The following is a 17249-nucleotide window of genomic DNA, read 5'->3' on the forward strand; positions in this document are numbered from 1 at the left end:
GGTTAGATTTATCTTGTGCATCTTTTGATCAGAGAATTTCTTTGGATTTATTCCAAACTGTCGAAATATTGTAGCGTATTCCTTGGAAACGTATTCTTTACAAATAGAAGGTTTGTAAATGCCATTTTCATGGGGAGGAGGCACTTTAATTGGTCTTTCTTCTTGGGTTTTGTGCTGCAGTAGAAAATGATAGATGCGTCATTAAATATTCGCTATTTTGACAGAGAGAGAGATTAGCATTGAAATACACAGCTGGTTTCATATGGATTTCTTCATGGCCGTCGGAAATTATTCAGAAATCAGCGGGTAATCCCCCCACAACAGCAGTATCTGAGAAATCCAGGAAACCAGTTAACAGATACGTACGTACTCATACATATTTATTACAGCAATATACACTTGCATCACCGGAACCAGTTCACTAAAACACTTGTCGAAGGAAAGTATGTATTGAAGCCACTCTCAGTTCGTATACGCTGGAGAGACAATCCATCATATTTCATCTTTCGCTAAGGTAAGAGTTATTAAATATCATAATTACTATAAAATTTTCATCAGCGCTTTATGAAATTTACTTGCATTAACTTCATCTATCTATCTATGTGCTTTTTATGAATTAGTTCTGTACAAATCCAACACAAGTCCAACCCTTGATGGTAGTTATTTGATAACTGAGTGCTACTTAAAAATTATAACTTAATGGGTCCATTACGTTCTTTGATGTTTTCCAACTTCATGCTATTTGATGCATGAAAATCCTGCATCAAACAGAATCTATAATAATTAATAAATCAGCCCTTCTAAAGTTTATTTAATTATTTTTTTTTTTCAATTTTTATATCATTACATATATCAGTCCTTCGACCAACAGTCCAACTCGACCATTGGCTGGTTGGTCTTCCGAAACGATAGAATATTTCAAGTATAACTGAAGCACAGTGCATACTATCATTAGTAGAGTAGCGCTGTCATTTGTGGGTTGTTTTCTGATCTTTTTTTCCAAGCACAGACGAAGTGTCATTGCACAACTTCCACCTAAATTATGGCGACAGTTATAAGGAAGTTATATTGCAATTTCTCAGGCACAAAAGCAAAAGTTAAATGAAAGCTAGAATTCCCCCAGGCATGACAAGACGATAGTAATGGTCCTTTCCTCGCCTTGACCTCCATCACGAATATGCGAATGACTTTTAAGCGACGTTCTGTTACCATGGTAGAGCAATCCCGATTCAACTCACAGTTTTATAAAATGTGCAGATTTATGGGTGCATCTGTCACTGCTCTTTCAAACTATTGGTTGTAATAACACAATTTAAAATTTACCAGCAGCGTGAAGCGAACTAAAACACAATCAAACCAGTCTTAATTACACAATCAGATATAATTATACGCTCGCGATAAATTTTCGCACTGATATCCAACTTTAGGCTTAAGCTCCCAACTAGCTCTTTCATTATTGAGTAATACTTCTGTCAACAAGGTCAACTACTTGAAGTGGAAAGTTGTGTACAGCCGTTTGGTGTCGCATAGTTCTTAAACAAGAGTAACTTCGACTCGCCTTAACCTAGTTTACTGATATTTCGAATATTTCCACCATAGTCATTGAAAGGTTCGCCACAACTTCATAAAACAGTCTTCATCTGGGTAAGACGAATTTTTAACCTATTCTTAAATTTCTAAACTTTCTATCAATTTTGGGACTTCGTGTTAAAGATGGCTATTTCTTCAGTACTTTGCTTCTTGGCTGTCATCGCTAATTTTACCAGGAAAAACGTTACCCTTGAAAGTAACTATAATTTTAGCTTTATCAAAACCTCGCAAGTGGAATACCAATCCATGCTTCCTACCTTGGATTGACCACCAACTGTTTTCACTCTTTAAGTTAACGAAATCGGTCTCTGTTTGTAAAATAGCATTCATATCATATGCGATTGAGATCCATGATGGTTATAACGGAATGAAAATCAGCCTATTCTGACGTCAAAATTATATCCGGTTGGCCATTGCCAATGACGTTGTATTTGCTAAAGGAAATATTACAAAAGAGAGTCAGTAAATAACTCAAAATCAAATATTCTTCGAAATTTTAATTTAGTTATCGTGAATTTTTAACTAAAGAACATTCCATTGATATTTTACAATTTTTCGTCCGAATAATTGAGGTTCTATCGAAGGAAGAGTTGATCAAATTTTCAGATCCATGAATGATTTTATTTCGCTAATTCCGGTTGAAATTTTTACGCATTCTAAACTTCCTGTTTTCACTTATTGCAGCGAGAATTTCGAAGCCTCATGAAGTCTGTTTGCATTTTATTTGGTTTCCTATTACTCATTTCCCAGCTGGTGCAGGGTAATGTAGTAGAAGAACTCTTCTGCATATCAACTGGCTGTAAGTGTTCTTTCATGTCTTAATAATTATAAATTATAGTGGATGCTTTCATTTTTAAACGTGAATTATTAAATTAATCGTATCAAAGAGCTGTATAAAAGTAAACACTGTATCAGTATTTTTATTTAGTAAATAATATCAGATTCTGTCTCTATTAGATATTCCCGATCCAGCCAATACCACATTCTTTTGCTATACGAGGGACAACAGAGACAGTCCTTCCAACTATACGCATGGATCGTTGCCATTATCTCTTTTGCCGTGCCAAGCAACAAGGCCAACATTCATTATCATCCCAGGCTGGAATGATACACTACGTCCACCAGACCACTGGACATTTGTAAGTCTATTTTAGTCTGTTTTTGAGAAAAATCGAAATTGCGATCTTGAAATTAAAGGATAACTTAATTGATTATATTTACAGGTTTTAAAAGATGGACTGCTCGGTGAAATTGACTGCAACGTAATCATTATTGAATATCCATCAATAACCACTTTACCCTACTTGGATGCTGTGAAAGGTAGCAGGATAGCTAGTAAAGAAATCGCTTTGTTCCTTATCAAAGCAGTGGTAAGGATTTTCATTTGCAATATTTTAGCAATATACTCATTTTAGGGGTCTCTTCTGGTTATAGCTCAAGCCCTCATACCTTTTCCTTTCACTGTTATTAACCAGCCAATCTTATTCCTGGCACTAAAATCTGCTATTGGGATTCTTGTCTTCCCCTTTTCTTTCTAAAGTGCACATCCTTACTCCAAGTTCTTCAGTTGTCTTATTCGTGATGTAATTTATGTTATTACAGAAAGAGGGAACGCTTTCACTGGAAACGTGTAACGTGATTGGGCACAGTCTAGGCGCCCACGTTGCAGGATTCTCTGCAAAGGATCTGTATAAACTGAATCCAGATTCTAATGTGATAAACCGCATCACAGGTGAATATAGAATTTTTTATTATTAGAAATAGAATTGAAAAGTATTTAAAGATATTTTCTGTTGTTGAAGACATTGATTATTATTTCTAGACTAAATTGTATTCTTGATAATCGTAAACGTCGAAATAACTTTCTAATCCTCAGTTAATTTTGAGTATTTATTTATTTTTAATTTTAAACCTGTTTCTTGCGAGGACGATTACAGATATTATTACATTTTAATAAACATGATCTTCGTGAGCTTTTGTTATGTGGAGACGTCAATCTTGCTCCACTCTCCTGTGTAAGGCTGTGACTGATCTCTGCTTGTTCAAGGACATCTTGTATTAATTACCCTTATTAATTAATTATCTTCAAACCACTCTTTTACAGACTGCCTTGTGACACAGGCCGCTATTGCGCTATCAAAAATACGACCCCTGTTCAAAGAACTGTGGCAGCGCTGATAAAACAGAGTGGTTCAACATTTAACATTAGACAGCTGTATTCATGATTTTATCGATAACAACTGGACCGAGTTCAAACCAAGTAAATATATATACCATCACACTGAAACAATACTTCACCATACTGGTACGAAGTGCCAGTAGGGTGGACAGTTGTGTCCGATTACTATTATTATTGTTATTACTGTTGGTCCAGGAGCTCGATTATTGTCCTACAGGTATTTAGAATCGCGGCTTTCTGGAGATCCCTGTAACTGTTCTCCGGGAGGCCTATTGCTGCTAGGTTCTTATGGCCGTTCTTCGGCACCATGCCAGTGGTTAACACGGTGATCGAGGTAGTCATTACTTGTTCCATATACCAAATATCTTTGACTTCCTGTCTTAGGTTTGAGTACTTCCTGATCTTTTCCTCATTTGTTTTCTGGAGGTTTCTGGTGTTGGGAATCGCTATGTCGATCAGATAGGTAGCAATTTCCTTCTTATCGATGAGGGTTATGTGTGGTCTGTTGCGAGTGATTGTCTTGTCCGTTATTAAGACACTCTCCAAGTATAGTCTGTGATTATTAGTACGGCCTGAGTCTCGTACTTTAATTAAATAAACTTTCTTTGATCAGCTACTATTTTTGCGCTAGCTTCTGATGTATGATCTGGTGACCTGCTCTTGTCTGTAACTGTTCTCAGTCTGGATGTTCACCTTGGATCCTGCAGTGACGTGCTGGATTGTTTTGGGAAAAAGGTGGCATTGTCGACATGTGTAATCTGTTACTTCGTGGTCCTTGGCGCTGTATTTCCCGTAGTTCCTGATGTTGATTACCTGGTCTTGAATGGCGAGCTTAACTTCTTCAGTCTGGGAAAAGAGCCTTCCATTCGTAAGCCAAGCGTTGGATGCCATTTTATCTATGTAGGCTTGATGGAGGACATTGTAATGTCTGCCATGGAGTGTCTTCTTCACCTATATGTGCGTCTTTGTGTCTTCTGTCTTGTAAGTGTTGTCTCCTTGTTGAGATCGAGTGTTGTGTGCCGTTTGTTTATCGTTCTTATTGCTTGATAGATTGGTGCTGTGTGTAATCCAGCAGTTCCTGAATCGTCGTCTTCTCTTGTTCAATGAGTTCAGTCAGTCCACTTTCTCCTACTTTAAGTGCTATGGTCAGTCTCTCGATGGCCGACTTCGGTGGTGTTGGCGGTTCTTGGTCATCATTATCCTGCTCGAAATGCATAATCTCATCCAGCCCGGTGTTGATCCATATTTTTGATCCAGAGGAATACGTTAATACTGAGACTGGTGTTTATGGCTGCGACCCTATTCCCGCGATTCAGCTTTGATTTTAGCAGGCTTTCCAGTCTCTGATGGTATTTCTCAGTTTTGCGGGCCTTGATCTCCTTGTATTCTAACTGGTGCGCCTGCATCATACCCAGATATTTGTAAATATCTCCCTCTGTCATGCCTTCAATCTCTTCACCTGTCTTCAGTTGGTAGTTTCGTTCGACGGGATATCCTTGATCCAATCCATCGGTCCTGCATTTCTCTAGGCCAAACTGCATCTTAATGTCGGTGCTAAATTTTTCGGTGATTCTGAGTAGATGTTGGAGTTGATTCTTGTTTGAGCCATAGAGTTTCGTGTCATCCATGTGTGTATATTAGATGTGAGAGAGAGGATGTACAGGTTTTTCCTCTCTTCTTCTAGGATATATCTGTACTCCCTGTTATCGAGCATGGTGGACAGTAGATTGAGTGCTGGACAGAACCACAATGGGCTCATGGTACCTTCCTGGAAGTTTCCTCTTGTGACAGATATTTTTCTGATCGTAATGTTCTCGACCTTGATGGTTGACCTCCATCTCGCCATAGTTGCTTCTAGGAAGTGTGTCACTATTGGGTTGACTTTGTAGATCTTCAGTATCTCTATCAACAAGTTGCGGTGCTTCTTGTAGGATTTCTCCATAACTGCAACGTCAATGGTCAATTGATCCTTGAATACTCTGCTGATCGGCAATGAGGCTCTCCAAGTGGTCTGATATCTTCTTAGTTATGCAGCTGGTCAGGATCTAGTACTCTGTTAGGAAACAAGTGATTGTGGTCTGTACTTTATTATTAATATTATTAACTGGCCCCGAGATAAACGCATATTCATATGTGTGCATTGTGTCTGTAGAAGTGTGTGTCTAATGTAGATGATAAAACTATAATACTTACAACTGGTATTGCGTTTTAAGGACTGGATCCTGCTGGACCTTGTTTTCGTAGGCGTGGACGTAAACATCGTCTGGATATGTCAGATGCAGGCTTTGTGGATGTCATTCACACTAATGGAAGGTGCCTGCCTTTTCCAATAAGTAAGTTGACAAAATTTATTGCCAGTTTTGTTAAAATTACAATATGTATGTATATAATTTATTTATGCACAACACATTTCAAGTGTACATGCATATTCTGTGTTTATTTAGAGGAAGGCGTATAAACAGGCACCCCCTTCGAAAATTCCTTCTTTAGAATGCTAATAAAATGGTTAGATGATCTGTATTTTTTGTTTTGTTTATAGGCCTTGGTTCCTACGATGAAATCGGTGGTTATGGAATATACGAGCCAATCGGATACCTTAATTTCTATACAAATGGCGGCTTCACGCAACCTGGATGTGGTCCTGGTGAGTAACTGCAAGTGTTTATTTACTAGAAGACTTTAAAGCAGTTTCTAACATTGGAATATGTACGTATACATATTTCAACATGTCCGTCCGTCCGCAGGTAATAATTAGACTCCCATTGGACGGAGCTACACGAAATTTTATATTTGGGCCTTACAGAATGATCTTTTGAGTTATTCCAAATTTCATTAAAATCAGACCAACAGAAAATCTGACAATCATTGTTTTTTTGTCCGTCCGCATGTAATAACTTCTTTCTCTCATACAGTTAAACAGTTACAACAGAATGAAATTGTTATGATCTTTCAAGAATGCCCTGTATTTCCTGTTTTTGTTTCTTCCTTCTATTCATTTAAAACTCAATTCTTTTTCAGGTTCTATCGACTTTGACTGTAACCACATCCGCGCAATAGAATTCTTCAGCGAATCGATAACGAACAAGAATTGCAAGTTCACTGGAGTTGAATGTTCTTCTTATGAAAGATATGTTCAAGGATTTTGTACATGCAGCAACAGAAGAGTTGCAGAGATGGGGCTGCGTGCAATAGACTACAAAGATAACTTTTCTCCACGCCCTAATAAGCTATATCTCAATACGAACAACGAATCTTTATATTGCATACCAACATGCTGAACTGAGTTTGCAATAAATCCATAGACGTTACTACATACGTAAGTTGTTAAATAAATATAAACTGTGGTGTTGCATCGATGATTATGATGAATACTATAATTATCATATATTCATTATAAGAATTAAATTATTATCTAATTGGATTTGAAGAAGTATTGGGTGATGTAATTTTAAAATTTGCAGTCTAAAAATAAATTTCAACTAATGAATTAAAAAAAAAAACTATTAAAACAAACCACACCCCAACTACTGACAAATTTTAATAGAAAATTAAAGGAATCCAAAGTTATGACTTCACAAATCTGCTAATGTACACTGGTTTAACAAAATATCAGATAAAAACAGATTAATACGATCTTCAAGGTATAGGATCCTCGTGGGTAGCACAGTTGGTAAATTTTCTTTTATGAGGAATGAGTATTAATGTGTCTAATTTCGTGTCCTTTGGTCGGTTTACTGTTTGATGGATAAAAAAACCTCGCAACCCGTGCCTGAGGCCAAGTAACTTAGCTACGTTGTAAAAAAAAGCCCTTAAAAATTGGTCGCCTCAGTGACATCACACAGAAACGTGAAATATTTGTTACATTTAATTTGTCGTAAAAATCCAGGAGGAATAAGTAAAGTGCATTACGAAAATGTTAACCGGCATACTACAATTTCGCTAGTTGTTGCTATTTGTTTATTTTATGAAATCTCAGAAGAGCCATGAAATAATTCTTGCATTTAAGAATCCAAGTATGTGAAGTATTACAAAACATTGAATGAATATTGCGTTGTGAAATGTAACTCACTGCGTATATTAACTATATTATCCAATAGTTAAGTAATAATAGATATTTTAGGCATACTAAAATATGTTAGATAATGTACGCAGTGAGTTACATTTCAGGTACATTAGATTTTCCAAAACGTTTCAGACAAATCAACAATTCAAAACAAAACAAGAATTCGCCAATGAGAAATGGTGTAAAAGGACTCATCCCATACTGAACTTGCCCAATCTTGGGTGACAAACTCACTTTTCAGGATCATTTCCATGCTACAAGAAAAAAATATATGCAACCTTTTCAACAATACGGCAGGAATTAAGAGTTTACCATAATATATCGTTGGGAAGTCTTTCACCATCTGCCTCTCGATAATGCTGGACACGATTCCAAGGATGCTACTCGTTGAAAAAAAAAATATCACCGCTCTGGCAAAACTGTTAGCCAAAAGGAATAGACAAGCCTAACCGAATTAATATTATCACGAGTCCCGGATCCTTAACACAGAATGACATCCAACAACCTTGCGTGCCTCAGCAGGAAGCTTTCGGAAAACATTATAAAACATTCCACAGAAAATAAAATAGACTCTCAAATGTTAACTGAAAATAAAGAAAACATCAAAGCAATCGAAAACATGTATTGCAGCCCTGGTTTACCCATATCTAGACCCACAACTAAGTCCACCATATCTAAACCCACATATGCGACACCCAAGAGCATCCCACACATGATCGATGGATTTAAGTCTGGTTTCGTGTTGACCACCGCAGTCGTTGGATATCTTCAGTTTCATGATATTCCTCCACCACTCGAGCTCTATGTGCAGTGGCGTTGTAGTGCACGAAAAGAAAATCTGGGCCAACAATATGCCCCTAAAAAGTCGCACATAGGGTTCGACGATCTTTTCTCGGTACCTCTGCGCAGTTACGGTACCCCTTATCAAAAACTTGGAGGGGTGCAGATGTTGATCATTATTCCGCCCCACACGAGAACACCGCATCTAGGGTCCCTTTCTCGATGTTGGAGGGATGATACCGCATTCCTCGTTGCCTCCAGATGAAATAACGTCTAGAATCTGTTTATAGGCTAAAACGGGACTCGTCAGAGAACAGAACTGTACTCTAGCTGCAAGTCACATGTTCATGGCACCAGTTTCAACAAACTCTGCGGTGGTTTGGGGATTAGTGGGACTGAAAAAAAAAAACAAACTACAAGCTACTTTCCTCCTTACCGTATATTGGCCTTTCAAGCTCAAACTAATAATGCTGGGGATTGATAAATGACCCTCTATGTCCATGTGGGACGAAGAAAGTTGGGAACCATATTATGTACAATTGTCCTAAATACAAATATCCCATACTCAGGTTAATCACCAAAATACAGGAAAAGCTAACGCATAATGAGCACCTCTTACTGCAGGATTAGCGTTGCTATCTTGCCTTTACTGACTGTGAAATCAGTGTTTGAAATTGGAGGAGCCAACCGTCAAACTAACCCACAACAGACAGATGACAATCAGGACAACTAATTCCTCCAACGATCTACCACGACTTGCTGACTCCTTCCTATGAAATTACACTCCATACCTCCTACAGTTCTACCTTGATGGGTTAATTAAAATTGTACAGAGTAGGGCGTGCTACACATCTACTTGCTGGTAGAATCCAACATGCTGAGTTTAACTCAAAGGACAGATGCAAGATGGGCAAAGTATAACTTCTCTGATTGACCTTACCTGGACTTGACGACATTTCTCATATTGACCTCTAAATGGTCAAACATTTTAACCACGTGGCATCCAATTATCAATCCTCTATTGTCAGTCCGTTATCAGTCCGCTCACCTCGAATGCGAACGAGGTGAGCGGACTGATAACGCTTCGTCAGGGTTCCTCAGTTAAGTGGATTGGATTACTTTTGATTATTGCTTTTAAATATTTGATTTATTTATATATTGTTGGATTATTTTGTTATAGGTTTTCCTGTAACAGTTTGATTTTGATTTTAATAATATTATAGATATAATTTTTTAAAGTTAGTTTTCATTGATATTTAGCTAAATTTATAATGGTAGTTATGGGATCTGCTTTAAACACGTCACAGGATATCGTAACTCACACGGAAATAGCCGATGGCTATTTACGGGAAGTTATGATCCGTTGCGGAACCTGTGGAATGTTTTCCAAGGTCGACCTGGTGACTAATCATAGCTCACCTGGGGATTCTTTTCTTTGTGATCCATGTAAGGAGTGCACCGATCTTAAATTAAAATTTGGTACACTGATGGAACAATTTGAGTCCCTGAAAAAACGGCTGCTTGCCCTCGAGAATAATGCATCTGGGAGCTCGTCAGGGACTCAAGACTACAGCAATCTACCAATTGATGCACACCCGATTCGGGCCTCAAAACAGAAAAACCAAGTGCAAACTACTCTGGTTAAAAAGGACATTGTTTTATTAGGAGACTCCATTGTCAGGGAAACGGGGAATATTTTTTGTAATAAGGATAGGTCGAGTAGAACCAGGGTATGTCTGCAGGGATATTAATGATGTCACCTACAGATTGTAAGATTTTAAGGGGGGGTAAAGAGAATATTATTATTCATCTTCTTCTTTAATGCTGCCGAATGGCGTTTGCGACTTCGTTTTGATATTGTTCTCTGTCTAGCGCTGCGTGTAGAATTTGTGCTGTTGTCATGTGAAGCCAGGTGTTGATGTTATCTAGCCATGCCATTTTCGGTCTGCCTGGGCGTTTCTTGCCTTCGATCTTTCCCTCCAGGATGAGTGGTAGTAGGTGATATTTTTGTTGGTTCCTAGCGATGTGACCTAGGTATTTGCATTTCCTGCTGATGATGGTTTTGAGCAGGTCCCGTTCCGTGTGCATGTCCTGCAGGACCTGTGCGTTGGTTATCTTGGCTGTCCACGGAATTTTCAGCATTCTTCGGTAGAGCCACATTTCGAAGGCTTGGAGCTTTTTTGTAGTGGCTGATGTTAGAGTCCAGGTTTCTACACCGTAGAGCAGTATTGGCCAGATGTAGCATTTCAATGTGCGTAATTTGAGCATGATGTTCAAGATTCTGTCGGTGAGGAGGGTTCTCCATTTGGTGAATGCCTGCCTGGCTTGTTCAATTCTGCTTTTGATTTCGGCCTCATGGTTCAGCTGGTCATCAATGAGTACTCCGAGATACTTGAAGCGGTGTATTTGCTCTAATTTTTCGTTGTTTAGTTTGATCGTGATTTTGCTTGCAGTCCTGCTGACCTTCATCACCTTTGTTTTCTTTTTGTTGATTCGTAGCCGCCATGCTTGGCTTTCTATGTCCACTTCGTTCAAGATGGTCTGTAAATCTTGTTCTGAATCCGCTATTAGTGCTGTGTCATCTGCATATCTTAAGTTATTGATGTAGTGTCCGTTAACTTTTATGCCGATGTTCTTGTCAGCCAGTGTTTGGTCGAAGATCATTTCCGAATAGATGTTAAAAAGAATGGGAGATAATGGACAGCCTTGCCGGACGCCTTTTTTTATTGGAATTGGGTCTGTCAGGTCGTTGTCATAGCGAAGCCGGGCTGTTTGATTCCAGTAGAGAGTTGTAATAAAGTTGATATCATTGTTTTCAAGCCCAAGTTTTCTCAGTCGGTCAATTAGGCGGTCGTGGTCTACTGAATCGAAGGCTTTCTCGTAGTCAATAAAACATATATACACGTCTTTTTGATGTTCATAGCACCTTTGTAGCAATATTTGTAAACAGAAAATTGCTTCTCTGGTGCCTAGTCCCCTGCAGAATCCGAACTGCGTGTTTCCTAGTGCACTTTCGCACTTACATCTTATCCTTTGCTGAATCACCTTGAGGAAGACTTTTAGCACCTGGCTCATTAGACTGATCAGCCTGAAGTCTTCGCATTTCCGGCTGGTAGCCTTTTTTGGTAGGGCCACAAAGATGGATTGGAGCCATTCGGATGGAATGTCGTTGTTGTTGTAGATTTGATTGAACCATTTCGTTAGTTGTTGGATGTTGCTGTAGTCTAGTTGTTTCAGCAGTTCCACATGAATCTGATCAGGTCCACAGGCCTTTCCTGGCTTTGTTATTAGGATGGCATGTTCCACTTCAGATGTTAATATGTGGAGATTGTCTTCCTGTGTTTGTTGTTGCGTTTCTGCCGGTTTTCTGTTGGTGCCGAACAGATTGTATATATAGCTCTTCCAGGTGTCGAGTTTATTATTCATATGGGGACAAATGACATTAAACGTACACGATCTGACGATTTGTTGGAAAAATACAGGACCATGCTGAGGAAATGCCGCGAGCTAGGCCACAATGTCTACGTGTCTGCAATTCGGCCCAGACACGATAGGAGGGATTATATGTTAAGAGCCTTGTGGATTAACTCAAGACTTGAAGGACTCTGCAAGGCTTTGGGGGGTAAATTTCTATCAGCATGGCCCACACATGCACGTAGAAGGAATTTTCTTTGTAGAGACGGGGGTACACTTAAACAAAGGTGGTGCAAAAGTTTTTGTCAGTATTATTGAGGATACCTTAAAAGTTCAGGGAACTTGCTAGTTAGGGGGATGTGGGTAATGCTGACACGCCTTTATCTGATAGCATTGGTCAAAGTAACTCTTGCACATACCGCAAGAGTTCTTATCTGTTACCCCAACTGGACGTATTATCTAGATGTTCTGGGGGCACAAACGTTTCAAGTGAGCGGGTAGCTGATGCCAGGGAAGCGAGCCTAAAAAACTTCAAGGGTTGCGTTAGGGTAGTTAAATATACAAGAACACTTAAGTCTTAATTATTGAAACAGTAATGTCAGAGGTGTCGTCAATAAAATGAGTGAATTCGAACTGCTGGTTAAAACAAGTAACGCGGACATAACAGGGCTTACGGAAACGTGGTGCCACCCGGAAATTGGGGATGATGAGTTTCAGTACGGCTTGTATAATGTATTTAGGAAGGATAGGGTAGATAGAAGGGGTGGTGGATATATCGCGCGGAGAATGAATAAATTTGAACTGTGGTATGCTTTTAAAACATTAATCACAGATGTCTTTGAATGCTAATACTAATAGTATTTACCATTAAAAAATACTCCACGAGGAGGGTTCCAAGTTGCATGAATAGTGAAGTTGCCACATTACTTGAGCAGAAAAAGGTGGCATGGAAAGGTTACAGAGCAATAAAAAGTACTGAAGCCTATAACAGCTACAAGGTGATCTGTAATAGAGCCACAGAAAAGGTTCGACAGGCAAAGGTAGTTTATGAGAAATCGCTAGCAAACAGAGCAAAGAGGGGAGATAAAGAATTCTTCACATATATAAATGCCAAGAAGAGCAGGACAAACCAGATCGGACCTTTACGTAAGGGAAAGTGGATAGTATTAAATACACCAGCTGCCGTTGCAGATGAACTCAACAGTTATTTTGCATCAATATTTACAGAAGAAAAACCTTTTCTGGCAATGGGAAATTGTGGGAGCGAAGTTGAAAAATATGTAAATGATATTGAAATTTCGCAACATTATTTATTGAAAAAAACTTTCGATCGTACAGGCCAGTAAAGCTCCTGGAGTATGGAGTTGATGGAATATACCCTATAATCTTAAGGGAGGCGGCAAGTGAGTGCATTGAACCATTGGGGCTAATTATGCGAGCATCACTAGACTCTGGGTAGATTCCCTTGGATTGGAAAAGTGCCAATGTATCTCCCATACATAAAGGTGGCTCTAAGAGTGAAGTTGGAAATTATCGACCTGTCAGTCTGACTTCAGTGGTAGGGAAAATCATGGAGGCAATGATCAAGGGTGGAATTCAGGATCATTTGGATCGAATTGAAATTCTCAAGGATACTCAGCATGGTTTTGTAAAGGGAAAATCATGTTTAACAAATCTGGTTCGCTATTTTGAAAAGGTCACTCGCGAGCTGGATTTAGGGAATAATTTCGATATTGTTTATTTAGATTTCAGCAAACCTTTTGACTCAGTCCCACATGAGCGGTTGCTTTATAAGCTGGAATAGGTTGGAATCACTGAGAAAATTCTTAGATGGATAGAAGGATGGTTTCAGGGCAGGAGGGTTGTGATAAATGGCTATTCCTCAGATTGGGTTGATGTAAGAAGTGGGGTTCCCCAAGGATCAGTATTAGGACCACTGTTGTTTTTAATTTTTATAAACGACATTGATGAAGGGATAGAGGGCGTGATGTCTAAATTTACAGATGATGTAAAAATTGGTAGAGTAGTTAATGATCACTGTCAAGCTGAGCTTCTTCAGAGAGACCTAGATAGACTTCAGGAATGGTCAGAAAAATGGCAGCTGTGCCTTAATCCAACAAAGTGTAAGGTATTACACCTGGGAAACAGTAATCCCAAAAAGATTTATTCACTTAGTGGAGTTCAACTAAACCCAGTACTGGAGGAAAGGGACTTGGGTGTTACGATACGGTCAGACATTAAATTCTCTGAGCATTGTAAACAGGTTGCAAGGAAGGCCCATGGTGTCCTATCGATGATCTATCGAACTTTTGCAAGTAGAGATAGGGACGTGATAATCCCATTATATAAGGCTTTTGTTAGACCACACTTGGAATACTGTGTTCAAATATGGAGACCGCACCTAAAGAAAGACATTGAGCTTCTTGAAAGGGTGCAAAGACGAGTAGCTCGCCTGGTGAGATCGGCAAAAGGGTGTCCTTATGAAGAGAGACTTCGAACGAATATATGGGTCGCAGAGTTTGGAAACTAGACACCTTAGAAGAGATTTGATTGAGGTGTTTAAGGCTCTGAGAGGCATCAGTAAAATGAATGAGGACGAAATTTTAATGATTATAAATGATGCTAGAACTAGGGGACAGAAATCCAAGTTACGGGAGGAAATGTTTAGATTGGACTGCAGAAAGTTTTGTTTTAGCCAGAGAGTTATAAATTACTGGAATAAGTTGCCTACATGGGTGGTAGAGGCTGACAGTTTGAGGAAATCCAAAGGTCATCTGGATAGAACCTTCGGGTGATTGAAGCGCATAGAATGATAGGTTTAATTTTCTTTTGTTTTATTAATTATTATTATTTATTTATTATTATTTTTTTATCATTGTTTTATTCGGGTTTTTTTTTTTTTTTTTTTTTTTTTTGGTTGGTGCAGCATAAGCACCAACATATAGGCTTTCTTGCACCCTGCGGTCATTACTATACTAATAGTAATACTAATACCACAACACAGGACTCTAACCTCAACTAGGCTTAAGAACATTGGCACTAGACCTTGGATGATTGGAGACTGGTCTCCTGATCCGATCAGTCCCGTTTAGAGCGGGCGGTAGGGTGCGTATCTGCCGGAAACCGCACAAAGCTATGCACCCGTCATGTCAACAAGGAACTGTTCATGCAGATGGACTGTTGGTAATTATTAATATTAATATCAGTTTATTTCCCAAGAAACCTTGGCTCAACCCGGGACAGCTCTGTGCCATAAGGGTATGAATATTTACAGACTAAGGTGCGAGGAACACATGTACAATAAACAAGAGTACATGCGTGCTCGACCCGAGACATTTACAGGATTAAATATACAATTGCATGAAGACAAAGCAAAGTCTTTGTCAAATAGAAATAAGCGAGTTAAAAGTTTCAACGGCTCCTTCAAGACCAACCGATTTAATTTTGCCCACTACAACCTGTGCTATTTGCTTCTGACTGCTGTCAGCATCCAGTATCCTTCCATACCGCTTATACCCGATTATAAGAATGGACATTATACTAGATTAAAGGAGACTTTTTTTTTCCGAGCGTTCTGAGCAACTCCTTCTTGTGCCATCACTTGATTTTCTCTCTCTGTCAGTCAAAGGAATGTTACCTTTGATCAGGTTTTTGCAAATCTCACAGAGAGAATTAATTTCAATGGGGTTTGAGGCTTTCGAAATAGCAGTTTCCTGTTTTGGTTGAGCTTCCGATAGATACTTTATGAAGTTAGTCTATCGTCGGTATCCTGACAAAAATCAATCAGCAAATATGGAAGCCGATCGCGTGTAGCATCTTTATACAAAATCAAAGAGAACACGTGCTCTTCCGGGGAAAACTTGGGTTGCTAGATGCGATGTTTATCAGGAGTGATAAGGAATTTTAAAAACAACCACATAGTGGGAATTTAAACTTATAGTGCAGAAATGAGTGCCCTGAGAGAATAAATTTGGTGTTAATAAAATCACACTCAGATTTCTGTGGTGCTCTCCTTTTATAAATATTTTGGACACTACAGCATCATCTTTTGCTTGGCTAATGAGATCGTCTAAGAGGAGTAAATTGTTTACTCTACGGTCGAATTCGATAATGCTTAACCCCTCTACGAACTCGATTTGCGGGTATCGTAGAAACGTTTCTTAGGGCACACAATAACAATAGACGATCCTTTGAGGTGGAGGGGGAATTAAATTTTGACTGTTTTCCAACAAAGACAACACAAACGTTGCCTTCCCACTCTATGTTTTACAGCTGATTATTGATGTAAACGGGTGTAACTGATTCCGTGCGAGTCTGGGCTAGCAATGATAAAGACAGAACGTCTTTATCTTTGATATTGAATTATTGTGTGTCTACTTATTGAAACCTATTGAATTATTGTCTGTCTACTTATTGAAACCTATTGATTTATTGTCTGTATCATCTCCATACAAAAAGATGCATTGTCCCCATTTTTGAAAAAGGCCAGTGTTTTGAAAAAGGCAACAAAACATTGTTTTGTTGACTTTTTAAAAAGAAAAAAACGCGCCCATCGTGACAGCGAAAGTGATGTGTGTGTGCCTCCCTCCACTCTGAGCGTGTCCGTCACATTGCGATGGGTGGGATGGGAGGTATGATACCCCTGAGCGGGCCCGGGATCCCCCTGCATTCCGTCACGAATGTGGTGGTCGGTGGAGAGGAAGGTGCTATGTAGCCAACAAATAATGAATTGTGGCTCACTTCGAAATGCCAAACTTCGTAGATTTCGGTAATTTTATAAACGCTCTCGACTGCCAGGTAAAACTCGGGTGTGCACCAGATCCCCAAAAGGCTGCGATCGTCGTTGTTACACAGTGGTTTCCAGGATATTTCTAGCTTTTTTAATTGATAAAGGAATTTCACTCGATTCTGAAGATACTCCCTTCGACAAAATCTAAAAATCATTAATTTTTATACCATATTTTATTAGAAAACATAAATTTCTTATTCGTAGTAGTAGAAACAGAGGCATGTGATGCAAGAAAGCAAGCTTATTTAGCATCAACCCCCTCCCCCTCAAAACATTACACACATCCATTCCCTTTAAACCTTTGTCCAGTTCCTCCTAGGTTTTATTTAAGTTATTAACTTCCACAAAGACACATGGACGATTATTCCAGCAAAACCCAAATCGCTGGCTAAAGGCTAATTTCCGTACATCTATTCTACAACCGTCTATCCTCA

At 39.0% G+C, this 17249-nt stretch overlaps 1 protein-coding gene across 2 annotated transcripts; it reads left to right on the forward strand.

The window, feature by feature from the left end:
- Positions 1 to 429: 429 nt before the first annotated feature.
- Positions 430 to 7088, forward strand: LOC150082656 (pancreatic triacylglycerol lipase-like). Of its 2 annotated transcripts, none has more exons than XM_090378729.1 (8): positions 430 to 514; positions 2275 to 2389; positions 2548 to 2729; positions 2814 to 2960; positions 3193 to 3322; positions 5983 to 6102; positions 6309 to 6413; positions 6788 to 7088. In XM_090378729.1, exons 2-8 carry the CDS (start codon positions 2293 to 2295, stop codon positions 7045 to 7047), a joined length of 1041 nt encoding a protein of 346 aa, XP_090234855.1. In that variant the 5' UTR covers positions 430 to 514; positions 2275 to 2292; the 3' UTR covers positions 7048 to 7088. The 2 variants fall into 2 exon arrangements, with proteins under 2 accessions (XP_090234855.1, XP_090234854.1); XM_090378728.1 differs by lacking the exon at positions 430 to 514 and adding an exon at positions 1548 to 1644.
- Positions 7089 to 17249: the final 10161 nt, after the last annotated feature.

This window comes from Mastigoproctus giganteus, chromosome 7, assembly GCF_048544385.1.
Source record: "Mastigoproctus giganteus isolate SK-2022 chromosome 7, ASM4854438v1, whole genome shotgun sequence".
Taxonomy (NCBI): domain Eukaryota; kingdom Metazoa; phylum Arthropoda; class Arachnida; order Uropygi; family Thelyphonidae; genus Mastigoproctus; species Mastigoproctus giganteus.